Source organism: Bombina bombina, chromosome 6 (assembly GCF_027579735.1).
Source record: "Bombina bombina isolate aBomBom1 chromosome 6, aBomBom1.pri, whole genome shotgun sequence".
NCBI classification, from domain to species: Eukaryota; Metazoa; Chordata; class Amphibia; order Anura; family Bombinatoridae; genus Bombina; species Bombina bombina.
This window is the reverse complement of record NC_069504.1, coordinates 74631135-74652153: the sequence shown is the minus strand read 5'-3', so window position 1 is coordinate 74652153 and position 21019 is coordinate 74631135. Positions and strand designations below refer to the sequence as shown.

The following is a 21019-nucleotide window of genomic DNA, read 5'->3' as shown; positions in this document are numbered from 1 at the left end:
ATACCGTGATTCAGGCTCTCAAGCCTGTTACTAGAAAGATTTACCATAAGATATGGCGTAAATATCTTTATTGGTGTGAATCCTAGGGCTACTCTTGGAGTAGAATTAGAATTCCTAGAATTTTATCTTTTCTTCAGGAAGGCCTGGAGAAGGGATTGTCAGTCAGTACCCTGAAGGGTCAAATTTCTGCTGTATCAGTTTTACTACATAAACATTTGGCAGATATGCCAGATGTGCTATCTTTTTGTTGGGCCTTGATCAAAATCAGGCCTTTCTTTAAGTCTGTTGCTCCTCCTTGGAGCCTTAACCTTGTTCTAAAAGTTTTACAGCTTGCTCCGTTTGAGCCATTCCATTCCATAGACATTAAGTATAGCCGGACAGATAGCTCTGCATGCTAAGGTACTGTGGCTGAGCTCTGTAGCAATTCAAGGGTTGCAGGTTCGATCCCCAGGGAGGTCCACTCAGTCTTTTATTCTTCTGAGGTCGATAAAATGAGCAGCGGCTTGAGACCCTTGCGGGTGATTAGCCGCGCTTTACAAGTACCCAATACATACATACATACATACATAAGTTGTAATCTTGGAAGGTTTTGTTTCTTGTTGCTATCTCTTCTGCTCGAAGAGTCTTGGAACTCTCAGCTCTGCAGTGTGATTCCCCTTATCTTATTTTTCATGCCGATAAGCCGGTTCTTCGTACTAAGTTAGGTTTCCTTCCTAAGGTTGTTTCTAATAGAAATGGCAATCAGGAAATTGTTGTTCCCTCTCTGTTTCCTAATCTTCCTTCTTCCAAAGAACGTTTGTTACACAATTTGGATGTTGTACGTGCTCTTAAATTCTACTTATAGGCAACTAAGGATTTTCGCCAGTTCTCTGCCCTCTTTGTCTGTTTCTCTGGGAAACGTAAAGGTCAGAAAGCTACTGCTACTACTCTTTCTTTTTGGTTACGAAGTATAATTCGTTTATCTTATGAGACTGCTGGAGAGCAGCCTCCTAAGAGAATTACGGCTCATTCCAGAAGAGCCGTTTCCTCTTCTTGGGCTTTCAAAAATGAAGCTTCTGTGGAACAAATTTGCAAGGCTGCAACTTGGTCTTCTCTACATACTTTTTCCAAACTTCTGTTTAGGACTGTCTGTCTTCTCCCTCCCTATTTATCCGTGTCCTCTAGCTTGGGTATTGGTTCCCATCAGTAATTACTCAAGCCATGGACTCCCCATATCTTAGGAAAGAAAAACAAAATTTATGCTTACCTGATAAATTTATTTCCGGATATGGTGAGTCCACGGCCCCACCCTTTTATTTTGTTTTGTTTCTCTTTGTAAATTAATTCCTGTCACTCCTCCAGGAGTGATCACCTTATTCATTCTAACCTGTCTAAAGCTGTACCTTCCTCTAAATTAGTCTTTTCTCCCTCTGTTTGTACAGTTTAAGGCAGTTCTTCAGATTTTGCTCCTGGCTTTAAAGATTTTGTGTGTTCTACTGTGTCCGAGGTGTTGGTGGCCATGCCTCCTCCAAGTAAGCACAAGAGTTTCTAATACGCAATTTTAATCTGATATTCCCTTCTCTTTCGATTCAATCAAGGTCAGTTACTTTCACACTCAGATTATAATTCCTCAGAATAGTCTTCTGAGGATGACGTACTTTCTGATGATCAGGATTCTGTTTCTGATCAAGATGTTGATTCCTCCTCCTTTATGTTTTAATATTGAACATCTTAGAACTCTTTTAATGGACATGTTGAGTACCTTAGGGGTACTGGATTTGAAGCCTACTGCTGAAAAATCAGTTAAGCAGTTGTGTTTAATTTTCAAACCTTCTATTAAAAGCCCAAAGCTTTTTCAGGTTCCTGAGGCGATAACTGAAATAATAACTAAGGAATGGTCTAAACATGGTCTTTCTTTCAATCCAACTTTTACATTTAAAAAGATATTTTCTTTACCTTCCGCTAGTGTGGAACTTTGGGAAAAAATTCCAAAGGTGGATGGTGCCAGTTATCCTCTTGCAAGAAGGACTACTATCCCTTTAAGATATTACCACTATTAGCCTATGGACAGGAAATCAGAGTCTTTCCACAGAAAGGCCTTTTTTAAGCGGGTAATTTATTTAAACCAGCAATTAGTATTGCTTGTGTGGCAGCAGCCTCTACCCCAAGGCTCTATTTATTATTCCATTTCTCCTATATTTTCTCCTAAAAGTTCTCATGAGAAATAATTCTCCTATTTATCATTCAAAAATACTCCTAAAATTGGGCAAGTTCGACTGTAAAATTCTCCTTCTCTGTTCTAACTCTCCTTGGAGAACATGTTCTGCAAAAAAAGGGTTAAATTAGATCTTTTTAGTCGTATTTCATATAGTTCTCATAATTCTCCTAGTTACAAATGTATCTCCTGTGGAGGACTGAAAGTTCTCCTGCAAGTTCCTACCTTAAAGTTCTCCATAGTTAAAGTGGAGAACAGCATTAGAAATCAATTCTCTACTAGTTGTAGAAGCAGTTACACACAAAAAAAAGGGCTCTACAAGGTGCAAAAATTATCTATAACAAAGCACAATAATAATGGTTATTGGAGTGCAATAATAATTAATGATGGAATAAAAAAAAAATATATAATGGAGCACCAAAATAATATATAACAGAGCACAAAAATGATATCTATTGGGGCATAAAAATAAGATATAAAAAAGCGCTAAAATTGAAGCACTAAAACAATGAAAATGTAGATCTATTTTCTTATATAAAAGTTTGCTGAAGAGGGGCGTTAACAAAGCTACTAGGAAGGCTGTATAAAGATTTCTATTGGTTTATATATGATTGACATGGAGAATAGTTGCTTATTTTTAGTGATAAATAAGGAGAAAATACTAATCCGACTGGAGAAAATTATCATTAGTTCTCCTCAGCTCTCCCATGGAGAAAAAAACAACTTTTTTATGATTAATATGGGCACACATGTGCTCCTCTCCTAAGGAGAGCTGTGGAGAACTGATAGGAGAACAGAAAGGAGAATTCCCCAAATGATTGATAAATAGAGCCCTTGGTGTGTCAACTTATCTGAACAGATCTCAGATAATTCTGTTGATGAGGATTTTCAATGTTGCCTAAAACTTGTTCGCTCATCAAATGGTTTTATATGTGATGCTATTGTTGACATTATCAAATTAAATGCCAAGAACATGGCATTGTCAGTTTTGACAAGGAGATCCTTGCTCCTCAAATCTTGGTCAGCAGACATGATTTCAAAATCTAGACTTCTAACACTTCCTTTTGAAAGGTTTTAATTGGTGCGTGATTTAGATGTTCTTTCTCCAACATAGGTGTGTCCGGTCCACGGCGTCATCCTTACTTGTGGGATATTCTCTTCCCCAACAGGAAATGGCAAAGAGCCCAGCAAAGCTGGTCACATGATCCCTCCTAGGCTCCGCCTACCCCAGTCATTCTCTTTGCCGTTGTACAGGCAACATCTCCACGGAGATGGCTTAGAGTTTTTTAGTGTTTAACTGTAGTTTTTATTATTCAATCAAGAGTTTGTTATTTTAAAATAGTGCTGGTATGTACTATTTACTCAGAAACAGAAAAGAGATGAAGATTTCTGTTTGTATGAGGAAAATGATTTTAGCAACCGTCACTAAAATCCATGGCTGTTCCACACAGGACTGTTGAGAGCAATTAACTTCAGTTGGGGGAACAGTGAGCAGTCTCTTGCTGCTTGAGGTATGACACATTCTAACAAGACGATGTAATGCTGGAAGCTGTCATTTTCCCTATGGGATCCGGTAAGCCATGTTTATTACGATCGTAAATAAGGGCTTCACAAGGGCTTATTAAGACTGTAGACTTTTTCTGGGCTAAATCGATTCATTATTAACACATATTTAGCCTTGAGGAATCATTTTATTTGGGTATTTTGATATAATAATATCGGCAGGCACTGTTTTAGACACCTTATTCTTTAGGGGCTTTCCCAAAGCATAGGCAGAGCCTCATTTTCGCGCCGGTGTTGCGCACTTGTTTTTGAGAGGCATGGCATGCAGTCGCATGTGAGAGGAGCTCTGATACTTAGAAAAGACTTTCTGAAGGCGTCATTTGGTATCGTATTCCCCTTTGGGCTTGGTTGGGTCTCAGCAAAGCAGATACCAGGGACTGTAAAGGGGTTAAAGTTCAAAACGGCTCCGGTTCCGTTATTTTAAGGGTTAAAGCTTCCAAATTTGGTGTGCAATACTTTTAAGGCTTTAAGACACTGTGGTGAAAATTTGGTGAATTTTGAACAATTCCTTCATGTTTTTTCGCAATTGCAGTAATAAAGTGTGTTCAGTTTAAAATTTAAAGTGACAGTAACGGTTTTATTTTAAAACGTTTTTTGTACTTTGTTATCAAGTTTATGCCTGTTTAACATGTCTGAACTACCAGATAGACTGTGTTCTGAATGTGGGGAAGCCAGAATTCCTATTCATTTAAATAAATGTGATTTATGTGACAATGACAATGATGCCCAAGATGATTCCTCAAGTGAGGGGAGTAAGCATGGTACTGCATCATTCCCTCCTTCGTCTACACGAGTCTTGCCCACTCAGGAGGCCCCTAGTACATCTAGCGCGCCAATACTCCTTACTATGCAACAATTAACGGCTGTAATGGATAATTCTGTCAAAAACATTTTAGCCAAAATGAACACTTATCAGCGTAAGCGCGACTGCTCTGTTTTAGATACTGAAGAGCATGACGACGCTGGTAATAATGTTTCTGAAGGGCCCCTAACCCAGTCTGATGGGGCCAGGGAGGTTTTGTCTGAGGGAGAAATTACTGATTCAGGGAACATTTCTCAACAAGCTGAACCTGATGTGATTACATTTAAATTTAAGTTGGAACATCTCCGCATTCTGCTTAAGGAGGTATTATCCACTCTGGATGATTGTGACAAGTTGGTCATCCCAGAGAAACTATGTAAAATGGACAAGTTCCTAGAGGTGCCGGGGCTCCCAGAAGCTTTTCCTATACCCAAGCGGGTGGCGGACATTGTTAATAAAGAATGGGAAAGGCCCGGTATTCCTTTCGTCCCTCCCCCCATATTTAAAAAATTGTTTCCTATGGTCGACCCCAGAAAGGACTTATGGCAGACAGTCCCCAAGGTCGAGGGAGCGGTTTCCACTTTAAACAAACGCACCACTATACCCATAGAGGATAGTTGTGCTTTCAAAGATCCTATGGATAAAAAATTAGAAGGTTTGCTTAAAAAGATGTTTGTTCAGCAGGGTTACCTTCTACAACCAATTTCATGCGTTGTCCCTGTCGCTACAGCCGCATGTTTCTGGTTCGATGAGCTGATAAAGGCGGTCGATAGTGATTCTCCTCCTTATGAGGAGATTATGGACAGAATCAATGCTCTCAAATTGGCTAATTCTTTTACCCTAGACGCCACTTTGCAATTGGCTAGGTTAGCGGCTAAGAATTCTGGGTTTGCTATTGTGGCGCGCAGAGCGCTTTGGTTGAAATCTTGGTCGGCTGATGCGTCTTCCAAGAACAAGCTACTTAACATTCCTTTCAAGGGGAAAACGCTGTTTGGCCCTGACTTGAAAGAGATTATCTCTGATATCACTGGGGGTAAGGGCCACGCCCTTCCTCAGGATCGGCCTTTCAAGGCAAAAAATAAACCTAATTTTCGTCCCTTTCGTAGAAACGGACCAGCCCAAAGTGCTACGTCCTCTAAGCAAGAGGGTAATACTTCTCAAGCCAAGCCAGCTTGGAGACCAATGCAAGGCTGGAACAAGGGAAAGCAGGCCAAGAAACCTGCCACTGCTACCAAGACAGCATGAAATGTTGGCCCCCGATCCGGGACCGGATCTGGTGGGGGGCAGACTCTCTCTCTTCGCTCAGGCTTGGGCAAGAGATGTTCTGGATCCTTGGGCGCTAGAAATAGTCTCCCAAGGTTATCTTCTGGAATTCAAGGGGCTTCCCCCAAGGGGGAGGTTCCACAGGTCTCAGTTGTCTTCAGACCACATAAAAAGACAGGCATTCTTACGTTGTGTAGAAGACCTGTTAAAAATGGGAGTGATTCATCCTGTTCCATTAAGAGAACAAGGGATGGGGTTCTACTCCAATCTGTTCATAGTTCCCAAAAAAGAGGGAACGTTCAGACCAATCTTAGATCTCAAGATCTTAAACAAGTTTCTCAAGGTTCCATCGTTCAAGATGGAAACCATTCGAACTATTCTTCCTTCCATCCAGGAAGGTCAATTCATGACCACGGTGGATTTAAAGGATGCGTATCTACATATTCCTATCCACAAGGAACATCATCGGTTCCTAAGGTTCGCATTCCTGGACAAGCATTACCAGTTCGTGGCGCTTCCTTTCGGATTAGCCACTGCTCCAAGGATTTTCACAAAGGTACTAGGGTCCCTTCTAGCTGTGCTAAGACCAAGGGGCATTGCTGTAGTACCTTACTTGGACGACATTCTGATTCAAGCGTCGTCCCTTCCTCAAGCAAAGGCTCACACGGACATAGTCCTGGCCTTTCTCAGATCTCACGGATGGAAAGTGAACGTGGAAAAGAGTTCTCTATCTCCGTCAACAAGGGTTCCCTTCTTGGGAACAATAATAGACTCCTTAGAAATGAGGATATTTCTGACAGAGGCCAGAAAAACAAAGCTTCTAGACTCTTGTCGGATACTTCATTCCGTTCCTCTTCCTTCCATAGCTCAGTGCATGGAAGTGATCGGGTTGATGGTAGCGGCAATGGACATAGTTCCTTTTGCGCGCATTCATCTAAGACCATTACAACTGTGCATGCTCAGTCAGTGGAATGGGGATTATACAGACTTGTCTCCGAAGATACAAGTAAATCAGAGGACCAGAGACTCACTCCGTTGGTGGCTGTCCCTGGACAACCTGTCACAAGGGATGACATTCCGCAGACCAGAGTGGGTCATTGTCACGACCGACGCCAGTCTGATGGGCTGGGGCGCGGTCTGGGGATCCCTGAAAGCTCAGGGTCTTTGGTCTCGGGAAGAATCTCTTCTACCGATAAATATTCTGGAACTGAGAGCGATATTCAATGCTCTCAAGGCTTGGCCTCAGCTAGCGAGGGCCAAGTTCATACGGTTTCAATCAGACAACATGACAACTGTTGCGTACATCAACCATCAGGGGGGAACAAGGAGTTCCCTAGCGATGGAAGAAGTGACCAAAATCATTCTATGGGCGGAGTCTCACTCCTGCCACCTGTCCGCTATCCACATCCCAGGAGTGGAAAATTGGGAAGCGGATTTTCTGAGTCGTCAGACATTGCATCCGGGGGAGTGGGAACTCCATCCGGAAATCTTTGCCCAAGTCACTCAGCTGTGGGGCATTCCAGACATGGATCTGATGGCCTCTCGTCAGAACTTCAAAGTTCCTTGCTACGGGTCCAGATCCAGGGATCCCAAGGCGGCTCTAGTGGATGCACTAGTAGCACCTTGGACCTTCAAACTAGCTTATGTGTTCCCGCCGTTTCCTCTCATCCCCAGGCTGGTAGCCAGGATCAATCAGGAGAGGGCGTCGGTGATCTTGATAGCTCCTGCGTGGCCACGCAGGACTTGGTATGCAGATCTGGTGAATATGTCATCGGCTCCACCTTGGAAGCTACCTTTGAGACGAGACCTTCTTGTTCAGGGTCCGTTCGAACATCCGAACCTGGTTTCACTCCAGCTGACTGCTTGGAGATTGAACGCTTGATCTTATCGAAGCGAGGGTTCTCAGATTCTGTTATCGATACTCTTGTTCAGGCCAGAAAGCCTGTAACTAGAAAGATTTACCACAAAATTTGGAAAAAATATATCTGTTGGTGTGAATCTAAAGGATTCCCTTGGGACAAGGTTAAGATTCCTAAGATTCTATCCTTCCTTCAAGAAGGATTGGAAAAAGGATTATCTGCAAGTTCCCTGAAGGGACAGATTTCTGCCTTGTCTGTGTTACTTCACAAAAAGCTGGCAGCTGTGCCAGATGTTCAAGCCTTTGTTCAGGCTCTGGTTAGAATTAAGCCTGTTTACAAACCTTTGACTCCTCCTTGGAGTCTCAATTTAGTTCTTTCAGTTCTTCAGAGGGTTCCGTTTGAACCCTTACATTCCGTTGATATTAAGTTATTATCTTGGAAAGTTTTGTTTTTAGTTGCAATTTCTTCTGCTAGAAGAGTTTCAGAATTATCTGCTCTGCAGTGTTCTCCTCCTTATCTGGTGTTCCATGCAGATAAGGTGGTTTTACGTACTAAACCTGGTTTTCTTCCAAAAGTTGTTTCTAACAAAAACATTAACCAGGAGATTATCGTACCTTCTCTGTGTCCGAAACCAGTTTCAAAGAAGGAACGTTTGTTGCACAATTTGGATGTTGTTCGCGCTCTAAAATTCTATTTAGATGCTACAAAGGATTTTAGACAAACATCTTCCTTGTTTGTTGTTTATTCCGGTAAAAGGAGAGGTCAAAAAGCAACTTCTACCTCTCTCTCTTTTTGGATTAAAAGCATCATCAGATTGGCTTACGAGACTGCCGGACGGCAACCTCCCGAAAGAATCACAGCTCATTCCACTAGGGCTGTGGCTTCCACATGGGCCTTCAAGAACGAGGCTTCTGTTGATCAGATATGTAGGGCAGCGACTTGGTCTTCACTGCACACTTTTACCAAATTTTACAAGTTTGATACTTTTGCTTCTTCTGAGGCTATTTTTGGGAGAAAGGTTTTGCAAACCGTGGTGCCTTCCATTTAGGTGACCTGATTTGCTCCCTCCCTTCATCCGTGTCCTAAAGCTTTGGTATTGGTTCCCACAAGTAAGGATGACGCCGTGGACCGGACACACCTATGTTGGAGAAAACAGAATTTATGTTTACCTGATAAATTACTTTCTCCAACGGTGTGTCCGGTCCACGGCCCGCCCTGGTTTTTTTTTTTAATCAGGTCTGATAATTTATTTTCTTTAACTACAGTCACCACGGTACCATATGGTTTCTCCTATGCAAATATTCCTCCTTAACGTCGGTCGAATGACTGGGGTAGGCGGAGCCTAGGAGGGATCATGTGACCAGCTTTGCTGGGCTCTTTGCCATTTCCTGTTGGGGAAGAGAATATCCCACAAGTAAGGATGACGCCGTGGACCGGACACACCGTTGGAGAAAGTAATTTATCAGGTAAACATAAATTCTGTTTTCTACAGTTACAGGAGGTAAAGGAGCCTTTATTCCTCAAGACAAGAAGCCTAAAAGAATATATCTTCAAATCGTTTTCATTCCTTTCGTCAATCAAGGAACCAAAAATTATCATCCTCTTCTTAAAAAGCAGGTCTCTTCCAGACCTTCCTGGATATCCTAACTTCCAGGAACAAGGCTAAGCAGTGAAAAAAACAACATTTTTACGTTCCTAAATCGGCCTGAATGTGCAGCTCTCATTCCTGCTTCTATTCTTGTAGGGGGCATATTACACTTTTTTTTTTATATACATAGAAGGCCTGGTCTCTATCTGTATAGGATCTTTGGGTTCTCAACATAATTTCCTAAGGTTACATAAGCAAAGTACGATGGGCAACTGGGGGTTGTATCGTTGACATAATCGTGCAATTGGACTAGGATCTCTATGCCTACGTCACTATGCTAGCGGTCACGTATCCGCAGTTCTTTCAGAGCCAAAGGTTAAGCCGAGTCGGCATTTAAACATTACTCATGCACTCAGATCTTCAGAAGACCTGGCAAAAGTCTTCAAATAAGGAGTGCACATGCGTTTGGGGTGTGCACCGGGTTCATTTAAATATTATAATTTGAAGGTATAGATGGGAGTTTCAAAGAGAGTGTTGGACAGCCTTTATTTATTGGCTGTCTTAGGAGACATCACAGGGAAGATTAAAATATAAGTTTTATACATATCAGAGGCTTTGTAAAAAAAAATATAATAATAATTGCCGATTGATATTATTGTATATTTTAAACAATTTGAGTCTCTTTTATTTTTTTAATGATATTTTGAAACATACTTTTATAATTTTGCATAGTACAGAGTGTGTCCACTAGGTGGTGATATTGTATAAAATGTTTATTTTTTTATTCCTATGAGAGTCTATTTTGTAAACCATGTACATGTATAGACAGGCATTCCAAAGGGCTTTATAGCCTGAACCATTGTCTGCACCCTCCTGTGTGTTAAGTTCCATTATATTTAAATTTGTTTGACTAGAATCTTAGTCGGCTAATCCTATAAGCAAGGTGCTATTCCTGAGTTTGCTATATATATTTCTGTTTCACAGAATGTCTATAATTTCTAGACATATATCGGCCAAGTCTAAATGTGTTTGCTGCAATTGTTTTTCTATTACCAAACTCCACCCACTACCAGTGTTTCCTCTAAGGACAGTTTTGTGTGCAGCCCAGCAGTGAAACAGTTAACAAGAGAACCATACCTTACCATCTGCATTGTGCAGTGTTTGCTAATTGCAGGGTGTGGTTACCTAATTAACTGTTTCACTGCTGGGCCGCACACAAAACTGGCCTTAGAGGGAACACTGCCCACTACTTGCCTTTTTTGGAGGAATCAACCTGGTCTTGAGTATGCAGACTACAAGGCTAATCATAATTATGTCACTTTAAAGTGTCTTGAGAAATCTGCAAGATGCATCTCCAGTGCATTAGAAAATCCACAATTTTCAGAGCTAAATTACATAAAATGGAGGTAAGATAAATTATTATTGCACAGTTAATTTACTATGCATAACTTATTGTTATATCAACATCTCATTGTGTTTACTACACAAGTGCAGTGAAATCTTGTGATTACAAAGTGTTTACTGTCTCTTTAAGAATTGTTTATTAATATCTGGAATTCTTTCTGGTACACAGAGCAAGAAGACGAAGAAGCAAGTACTGGGTCCCATCTAAAGCTCATAGTCGATGCTTTTATCCAGCAGTTGCCCAACTGTGTGAACCGTGATCTGATAGATAAGGTATAGTGTTGGTTTAGTCATTGACAAATCTGATCTCCAGTAAACCAGACCGTTTTTGTCGTAAAGAGACTTAAAGTGAATGTAAATTTTCATGAATCAGTGTCCGGTTTTTAAAAATATTATTCAAAACAGGGGCACTTTTATTCATGAAAGTTTACATTGCAGCGGTTTTGTTAAAATATTTACCTTTTTCTTCTTCCAAGCCAGACCAGCGATCCCCTGCCCGCTTCTCATGCTGTTATTAGCACAGCAATGATAAAACCGGATTCCTCCAATCACGGTGTGTCCTCAGGAAATGTTTGCTCTTGGGGGCAAGCCATGACTGAAGGAAGCCAGATTCGTCATTGCTGACGTAAGTACAGAGGAGCTGTGGGCGGAGGATCGCTGGTCCGACTTGGAAGAAGAAAAAGGTAAGTATTTTAACAAAAGCACAGCAATGTAAACTTTCATGAATGAAAGTGCCCCTGTATTTAATAGTATTTTTAAAAACCGGGCTCTCATTCCTGAACATTTACATTCACTTTAATATACCATTTACTGTTTTTTTCCTATAGCATGGAGAGTGCACAAAGTCATTCCAATTACTAGTGGGATATTCAACTCCTGGCCAGCAGGAGGAGGCAAAGAGCACCCCAACAAACCTGTTAAGTGTAACTTCCCTTACCCATAATCCCCAGTCATTCTCTTTGCCTTTGTCAATGGAGGATGTGCAAAGTCAGTGTCTGAAGAATTTAATCCTTTTAATGGGTACTTTTCCCTGCAAGCAAGGATTGGGGTCTAGCTGTGTCCACAACAATCTCTTTAGTAAGAGTAGTGGTGGCTTTTAGCAGTTAGAAGGCGGCAAGGTAGTCTTTGCTTTATTTCTAACATTATTGCTAGCCCTTTTATAGAAAACCAGGGTTGGTTACTCTGTTTTTTCTTTTCTCTCCATGTCCCTGCCAGCGATCGATTGAGGCTGACAGACTGGGAAGTACTGTATCTGCTCCACAGCAGAAGATCCTGGAAGGTAAGTCCGTTTAAATCCTCATTTAAACCCTTCTCATGGCAGGTATAACTTTTACTGTCATCAGGGAAAGGGAGGACTTTTAAAGGTGACAACTGGCCTCCATTGCCCTCTTAGATGGGTCTGGAAACCTTAGTTATAGTCCATGTTGGGGATATAGGTTATTTGAGCAGCTTGGATCTACCGCCATCTCCTTAAACAGGCTCCGGTTCACTCATTATTGGGTGTTTCCCTCTGACATAACTCAACAACCCTCATAGTTTTGTTTTCAGTTAAAAATGACATGGGGTTGAGGCTTTTATTTATTTGTGTGGACCTTTTTAATGGAGCATTTACACTCTAGCTCCTTTAGCTGGTATGTTCCTCATTTACAGCAGCGGCACCTCCGGCTTCAGTAGAGGAGGCTACCGCTGACTGTTATGCTTATATTTTTATAACATCGATGTGCGCCATTATCTGATGCTGCGGCGACTTCTCCAGCTAGATAAGAGGAGACTACCGTCTGCCTTTTTTTAGAAAATATTCTCTGGCAGTGCTATTTTAGACAATCACAATAAGCGCCAATACACTGACTGAAAGGTTTTCCCCATGAACCTGCAAGTCCCATGTTACGCTCCTGACGCAGCTCTCAGTTATGGCGCTTGCATAATACGGCGCTGGCTAATGCATGCTTCTTTATTAGTAAGATGCTAGATAGTGATGACAACATTTAAAGGGGTTTTTCCCTCATCTGTTATCGAGTTAATAATTTACAGGGGTCTCGCCTATTGCACTAAGCTTCAGTTGTTTTAGCTTTTGTGTCAGCTCAATTTTATTATATGCGGCTATGTATCTTTATCCTCGTATTAGAAGACCACCATTGTGGGCGGATAATATGGCGCAGCTAGTCAGCTAAGCAGTGGAGGAGCCATGAGCGTTTGCTCTGCTGTATAGGAGGCGTATGGTCTGTTTTTTCAGAGTTGTGAGCGTTGTGCTTTATACAGAATAATTGTGTTTCTTTTGTTCCAACCTCGTCTACATAGTAAGTGAGATCCACTTCGGCGGAAATACATTTCTGTTGGCACCATTTTGGAAATAGCTTTTCTATTTCCCACTATGGGCAGGGAGGTTTGCGGTTTGAGCGCATTTTAGATGTCTTCATCATGTAATGTGAAGTACGATCTCTATGTGGGCCTCATGTAAACCTATTCAGCCTAGACCTTCATAGAGGTTTATTCCCCTCCTAAGGTGTTTTTATATCAGTTTTTTATGTGTACTGATAATACTGCCTCTAGGATATGAGGGATGAGGGTTTTTTTTATTATGGGAGTGTTTATTATAATAAATCGTATATCCTACAATTTTATTTTTTTCATGATTTATTTTCTCAAACTAAATACTGTGTTTTACTAGTATTTGTCGCCATCTGGTGGCAATTTATTGCTAATGCATGCTCCTTTATTATATTGTCATGTATTAAGGTGCATTACATTTCCTTCTCATTCTGTGGATAAATCTTGAGGGCCTCTCATATGATTAATCTCTTTATCTGTTCTATTTAGCAGGGATTTATATATTCTTTATACCCACCTACTGGTGATTTCTACAGTTTGTGCATTGTAACTGTATGTTTATTTAAGATTGTCACCATGTTCATGGTTTATCCCTTTCCTTTTTAAGTATAGGTATATACTGGGCATTGTTATCAATGTGATGCCCAATTATACTGTCTCACATTCCTGTATGTTTTAGGGATTATTTCCATCTTCATGGTTTATCCCTAACTTTCTACCGTACGGTTTAATTAGACTATGTTTTAAACAATAGGTCTACTTATATTATCCTTCTTTTCTACAGTAGAATATATAATTACTATGTTATAAGCACTAGAAATGCTTATGTTATCTTGTTTCTGCTGTGCATATTTAAGACCTAAGTACGGAATTATTAATATTTACATTAATATTTATTTTCCTCTTACCATGGAAAGATCTTCTGGATATTGTTATAAGTCTTTTGTCGGCTTTATCTTAGTATATATATGTCTTAGGGATTATCCATGTTCGTGTTTTTTTTTTTTCTTTCCATGCGGTAGAAAAATGTATACGGGAGATTTGTTATTAATCTGATCACTCGTGATTCAGTTAGTAAGTCTCCAAACTACAAGCTGGATTCCTGTTTTAACCCTAGCTATCCTTACAGCTTTGTATTCAGCAATGCTATGGCATTTAGGGAAGTCTGCGTAAAGTAGGCTATAGTATATAAGTGAGTCATTATGACTATATTATTTATAGTATGGGTTTAGGGATTATCAACATTTATTTGATTTATCTCTATCCTGATTCATTATAATTCAGAATAGGTATATACTGTTATTGTAATAAGCATCATAATTGCTTAATTTGCTCGATACATTTTAAATGTATGCTCTAGGGATTCTTAACTTTTTTTTGTCCCTTTCCTACCGTAGATGATTACTAAATTTTGGACTTGGCCTCTACTCCTCAAATCTTACGGGGGTTCGATGGGGCTGTTCTGGCACTAGCCAGATGTTAAGGAATTACGGTGGCATCTGTCCTGGACTATATGTTGGTACAGGTGCCTTCTTTTCTTTTTGTAAGATGTTATTGTCTTTTCTACGTTCCCACGGGTGGAAAGTGAATCTGGAATAGATTTACCTGGTGCCAGACACCAGGGTGTGTTTCTTAGGAACGATTATAGATTCTCTTTCTATGATTTTGCTGATGAAGGTTAGAAAATCCAAAGCCCTTTGGTGGCTCAGTGGAAAGTCACTGGGATACAACATGAGAGACTAGAGTTCAAGACCCAATTGGTGCATGATAGTACCCCCTTCCCAAGGCCGACCTATGGGCGACTTTAGCTTTCTCATAGACTTGTAGGTCCTCAAAGCAAATGATGGCTCTGTCAGAGGCTTAAACTTCTGACTTTCTGCCTGTCACTTTAGTCCTCAACCTTTCCATCTGTGGCTCAGTGTATGGATGTAATTGGTCTGATGTTTGCTTCCATGGACATCATTCCGTTTGCTCGGTTCCATCTGAGACCCCTACAGTTATGCATGCTCAGACAATGGAACCGAGATCACACGAACCAATCACAGAGGATAGCTCTGGTTCCCCTAACTAGAGTCTCTATCTTGGTGGGTTTTTACAGGACCATCTGTCTCAGGAAACTACTTCCTAAGACCATCCTGGGTGATTGTAACTACGGATGCCAGTCTGTCAGGCTGGGGAGCAGTTTGGGGTTCTTTAAAGGCTTCAGGGTCTTTGGACTCAAGAGTCTCTTATTCCCAAAAACATCTTTGAGTTGAGAGCAAATTACAATGCCTCATCAGCCTGGCCTCAGTTAACTTTAGTCCGGTTTATCAGATTTCAATCAGACAATATCTATTCGGTTGCTTACATCAATCACCAGGGAGGAACTCGGAGTTCCTTAGCAATGAAGTAGGTGACTCGCATTCCCCAGTGGGCGGAGTCTATCTATTGTCTCCTTTCTGCCTTCCACATCCCAGGGGTGGACAACTGGGAGGTGGTTTTTCTGAGCAGGCAGACTTTTCATTCCTGGGAGTAGGGTCTCCACCCAGAGATTTTCAATTGATAACTCTCAGGTGGGGAGTTCCAGAGTTTAATCTGATGGTGTCTCATCAATACCCCAAGCTTTCAAAGTACGGTTCAAGGTCGAGATCTTCAGGCCGCTCTTATAGATACTCTAGCGGCTCCTTGGCTCTTCTCTCTGGCATACCTGTTTGCTCTCCTTCCACAAGTCATTGCTCGTATCAAACAGGAGAGAGCATTGGTAATTCTAATAGCTCCTGCATGGCCTCGCAGGATCGGGTAAGGATGTCATCTCTTCCTCCTTGGAGGTTACCTCTGAGACAGGACCTTTTTAATTCAGGGTCCATTCCTCCATCCAAACTTTATTCTCTGAAGCTGACTGCTTGGTGATTGAACGCCTAGTTCTGTCTAGATGTAGGTTTTCTGAAGCAGTCATTGATACTATGCTTCAGACTCGCAAACCTGTTACTCGCAAGATCTACCATAAGGTATGGCTTTAATATCTTTTGGTGCTAATCTAAGGGTTTCTCCTAGAGCCGGGTGAGAATTTCCCGTGTTTTATCTTTTCTTCAGGATGGTCTGGAAAAAGGTTTGTCAGTCAGTACTCTGAAGGGTCAGATTTCTGCACCATCTATTCTTTTGCCAGATGTTAAAGCTTTTGTTTAGGCCCTGGTTAGAATCAGGCCTGTGTTTAAACCTGTTGTTCCTCCTTGGAGCCTTAATCTTGTTCTTAAAGTTCTGCAACATGCTCCGTTTGAGCCAATGCATGTTGTTGATATAAAATTGTTATCTTGGAAGGTTTTGTTTCTTCTTGCTATTTCTTCCGCTCGCAGAGTTCGGAGCTTTCAGCTCTGCATTGTGATTCCCCATACCTTATTTTTCATGTAGATAAGGCGGTCCTTCATACTAAATTGAGTTTTCTCCCTAAGGTGGTGTTGGATCGAAACATTAATCAGGAAATTGTTGTTCCTTCTTTTAGTCCTTATCCTTCTTCTCATAAGGGACGTCTTTTGCATAACTTGGATGTTGTGCGTGCTCCAAAATTTTACCTACAAGCTACTAAAGATTTTTGGCAATCTTCTGCCCTGTTTGTTGTTTTCTCTGAAAAGCGTAAGGGTCAGAAGGCCACTTCTACTACCCTTTCCCTCTGGTTAAGAAGTATGATTCATTTTGCTTATGAGACAGCTGTACAGCAGCCTCTGAAGAGAATTACGGCTCATTCCACTAGGGCTGTCTCCTCATCCTGGGCTTTCAAAAATGAAGCTTCTGTGGAACAGATTTGCAAGGCGGCAACATGGTTCTCTTTGCATACTTTTTCCATACTCTACAAATGTGATACTTTTGCCTCGGCTGAGGCCTCTTTTGGGAGAAAGGTTCTTCAAGCGGTGGTGCCTTCTGTTTAGGTTCCTGTCTTGTTCTCCCTCCCTTTTCTTTCTGTGTGCTCTAGCTTGGGTATTTGTTCCCACTAGTAATTGGAATGATGTTGTGGGCTCTTCATGTCATAGGAAAGAAAGCAAAATGTATGCTTTACCTGACAAATTTCCTTCTTTCCGGTCATAGAGAGTCCACGACCCCACCCTCTTTTTAAATTATAATTTGGCAGTTTTTTTTGAGTAATCCTCAGACACCTCCATACCCTTGTGTTTCTTCTTTTTCCATTTTCCTTCAGCTGAGTGACTGGGGATTATGGGTAAGGAAAGTTACATTTAACAGCTATGCTGGGGTGGTCTTTGCCTCCTCCTGCTGACCAGGAGTTGAATATCCCACTAGTAATTGGAATGACGTTGTGGACTCTCCATACCCGGAAAGAAAGAAATTTATCAGGTAAGCATAAATGTAGTTTTTTTTGTCTTTTTGCTTCCCCTCCTCCAATGGTTTAATATTCTGTGCATATTAAATTACACATTTGCAGCATAAATTGTTTGAATACCTGCAGGCTGCATTTGTTTCCTTTATTTTTGAGGAGTTGGCATAAACATAATATCTGAATTATTGTCTATATGAAGTATGGTGTAAGTATAGATTCACCCTACAAACACATGTATATACATGCTTTGTAGTCTGCAAGGGTATCATTTTCCCTGATACCCTTTTTTAACTTAAAGGGAAAGTAAAATCAGAATTAAACTTTCATGTTTCAGATAGAGCATACAATTTTAAACAACTTTCCAATTTACTTTTGTTATCAAATTAGCTTCATTCTCTTGGTATCTTTTATTGAAGAGTAAAACGAGGTAGGCTCATGAGTGTGCATGTGTCTTTACTAGTCTATATCAGTGTTTTCTTCATAAATGGAAAGATTCCACAGCTGCATTCATTACTTTTGGCAATTTAGAACTATGCCACCAGGAGGAGGAAAAAACACCCCAGCCAAAGGCTCAAATACTCCTCCTGATTCCTGGCTTGTTATTTGACTTGTGGACTTTTTATTATTTTTTGCTATTAATAAAAGGTGTGATTATTTTTGCACTTCTCGTCTCAGTCTGATTCCTGGCACCCTGACATTACGCAAGGGCCATGAATCCTGATGGTGCTAATAATCCACCTTTACCTGCCATAATTTCCAGGAATGATGAACAGGATCACTGCTTGGATCAATTTGCACTAGCCCTGCAAACCCTGCTGACTCGCACTGCACATTTGGACCAAAGTGTCCCGCAAGTTATGGCTGCTCCTGTTTCCGCTGATGCACCTAGTCCTACCAGGAGCATGTCTGGTTCTGCACCTCTACCTCAGCGATATGGAGGCGATCCTAATGAGTGCAGAGGGTTTTTGAACCAGGTGGGAATTTACTTTGAGATGTTACCTCAGGCGTTTCCCTCTGACAGAGCTAAGGTGGGATTTCTCATCTCGTTACTCTCTGACACAGCTCTTGCCTGGACTAATCCCTTGTGGGAGACTAATAAACCTGTGATTTCAGATTACGAAGGGTATTTCTCCAACATTGGTGTGTCCGGTCCACGGCGTCATCCTTACTTGTGGGATATTCTCTTCCCCAACAGGAAATGGCAAAGAGTCCCAGCAAAGCTGGTCACATGATCCCTCCTAGGCTCCGCCCACCCCAGTCATTCTCTTTGCCGTTGCACAGGCAACATCTCCACGGAGATGGTTAAGAGTTTTTTGGTGTTTAAATGTAGTTTTATTCTTCTATCAAGTGTTTGTTATTTTAAAATAGTGCTGGTATGTACTATTTACTCTGAAACAGAAAAGGATGAAGATTTCTGTTTGTAAGAGGAAGATGATTTTAGCAGACAGTAACTAAAATCGATTGCTGTTTCCACACAGGACTGTTGAGATGAAGTAACTTCAGTTGGGGGAAACAGTTAGCAGTCTTTTCTGCTTAAGGTATGACTAGCCATATTTCTAACAAGACCATGTAATGCTGGAAGGCTGTCATTTCCCCTCATGGGGACCGGTAAGCCATTTTCTTAGTTAAACATAAAAGAATAAAGGGCTTCAAAAAGGGCTTAAAAACTGGTAGACATTTTTCTGGGCTAAAACAATTGCTTTACTAGGCATATTATGCAGATTCTAACTAATTATTGGTATTATAATCTTGGGGAATGTTTAGAAAAACGGCAGGCACTGTGTTGGACACCTTTTTCAGATGGGGGCCTTTCTAGTTATAGACAGAGCCTCATTCTGGGACTGTATAGGGGTTAAATGTAAAAACGGCTCTGGTTCCGTTAATTTAAGGGTTAAAGCTCTGAAATTTGGTGTGCAATACTTTTAATGCTTTAAGACACTGTGGTGAAATTTTGGTGAATTTTGAACAATTCCTTCATACTTTTTCACATATTCAGTAATAAAGTGTTTTCAGTTTGAAATTTAAAGTGACAGTAACGGTTTTATTTTAAAACGTTTTTTGTGCTTTGTTGACAAGTTTAAGCCTGTTTATCATGTCTGTACCATCAGATAAGCTATGTTCTATATGTATGAAAGCCAATGTGTCTCCCCATTTAAATTTATGTGATAATTGTGCCATAGTGTCCAAACAAAGTAAGGACAGTAATGCAACAGATAATGATATTGCCCAAGATGATTCCTCAAATGAGGGGAGTAAACATGATACTACATCATCCCCTACTGTGTCTACACCAGTTATGCCCACACAGGAGGCCCCTAGTACATCTAGTGCGCCAATACTTATTACCATGCAACAATTAACGGCTGTAATGGATAACTCCATAGCAAATCTTTTATCCAAAATGCCTACTTATCAGAGAAAGCGCGATTGCTCTGTTTTAAACACTGAAGAGCAAGAGGACGCTGATGATAACTGTTCTGACATACCCTCACACCAATCTCAAGGGGCCATGAGGGAGGTTTTGTCTGATGGAGAAATTTCAGATTCAGGAAAAATTTCTCATCAAGCTGAACCTGATGTTGTGACATTTTAAATTTAAATTAGAACATCTCCGCGCACTGCTTAAGGAGGTGTTATCTACTCTGGATGATTGTGACAATTTGGTCATTCCAGAGAAATTATGTAAGATGGGCAAGTTCCTAGAGGTTCCTGTGCCCCCCAACGCTTTTCCTATACCCAAGCGGGTGGCGGACATAGTAACTAAAGAGTGGGAAAGGCCCGGCATACCTTTTGTCCCCCCCCCTATATTTAAGAAATTATTTCCTATAGTCGACCCCAGAAAGGACTTATGGCAGACAGTCCCCAAGGTCGAGGGGGCGGTTTCTACTCTAAACAAACGCACTACTATTCCTATCGAAGATAGTTGTGCTTTCAAAGATCCTATGGATAAGAAATTAGAGGGTTTGCTTAAAAAGATTTTTGTACAGCAAGGTTACCTTCTACAACCAATTTCATGCATTGTTCCTGTCACTATGGCAGCGTGTTTCTGGTTCGAGGAACTAGAAAAATCGCTCAGTAAAGAATCTTCGTATGAGGAGGTTATGGACAGAGTTCAAGCACTTAAATTGGCTAACTCGTTTGTTTTAGATGCCGCTTTGCAATTAGCTAGATTAGCGGCGAAAAATTCAGGGTTTGCTGTCGTGGCGCGCAGAGTGCTTTGGCTAAAGTCTTGGTCAGCGGATGTGTCTTCCAAGACAAAATTGCTTAACATTCCTTTCAAAGGTGAAACATTATTTGGACCTGATTTGAAAGAGATTATTTCAGACATCACTGGGGGAAAGGGCCACGCCCTCCCACAGGATAGGTCTTTTAAGGCTAATAATAAGCCTAATTTTCGTCCCTTTCGCAGAAACGGACCAGTCTCTAATTCTGTATCCTCTAAGCAAGAGGGTAATACTTCACAACCCAAACCAGCCTGGAAACCAATGCAAGGCTGGAACAAGGGTAAGCAGGCCAAGAAGCCTACCACTGCTACCAAAACAGCATGAAGGGATAGCCCCCGATCCGCGACCGGATCTAGTGGGGGGCAGACTTTCTCTCTTTGCTCAGGCTTGGGCAAGAGATGTTCAGGATCCTTGGGCGCTAGAAATAGTTTCTCAAGGTTATCTCCTGGAATTCAAGGAACTACCCCCAAGGGGAAGGTTCCACAGGT

At 41.2% G+C, this 21019-nt stretch overlaps 1 protein-coding gene across 5 annotated transcripts in view; it reads left to right on the top strand.

Annotated features, from left to right (window-relative positions):
• The window catches only part of UPF2 (UPF2 regulator of nonsense mediated mRNA decay), a 654310-nt gene that overhangs the window by 123976 nt on the left and 509315 nt on the right, over positions 1-21019 (top strand). For all 5 annotated transcript variants that reach the window (XM_053716468.1, XM_053716466.1, XM_053716467.1 and 2 more), the window contains one exon: positions 10843-10946. In XM_053716468.1, the coding sequence (XP_053572443.1) occupies positions 10843-10946 (104 nt within the window). The remainder of the gene's footprint in view (positions 1-10842; positions 10947-21019) is intronic.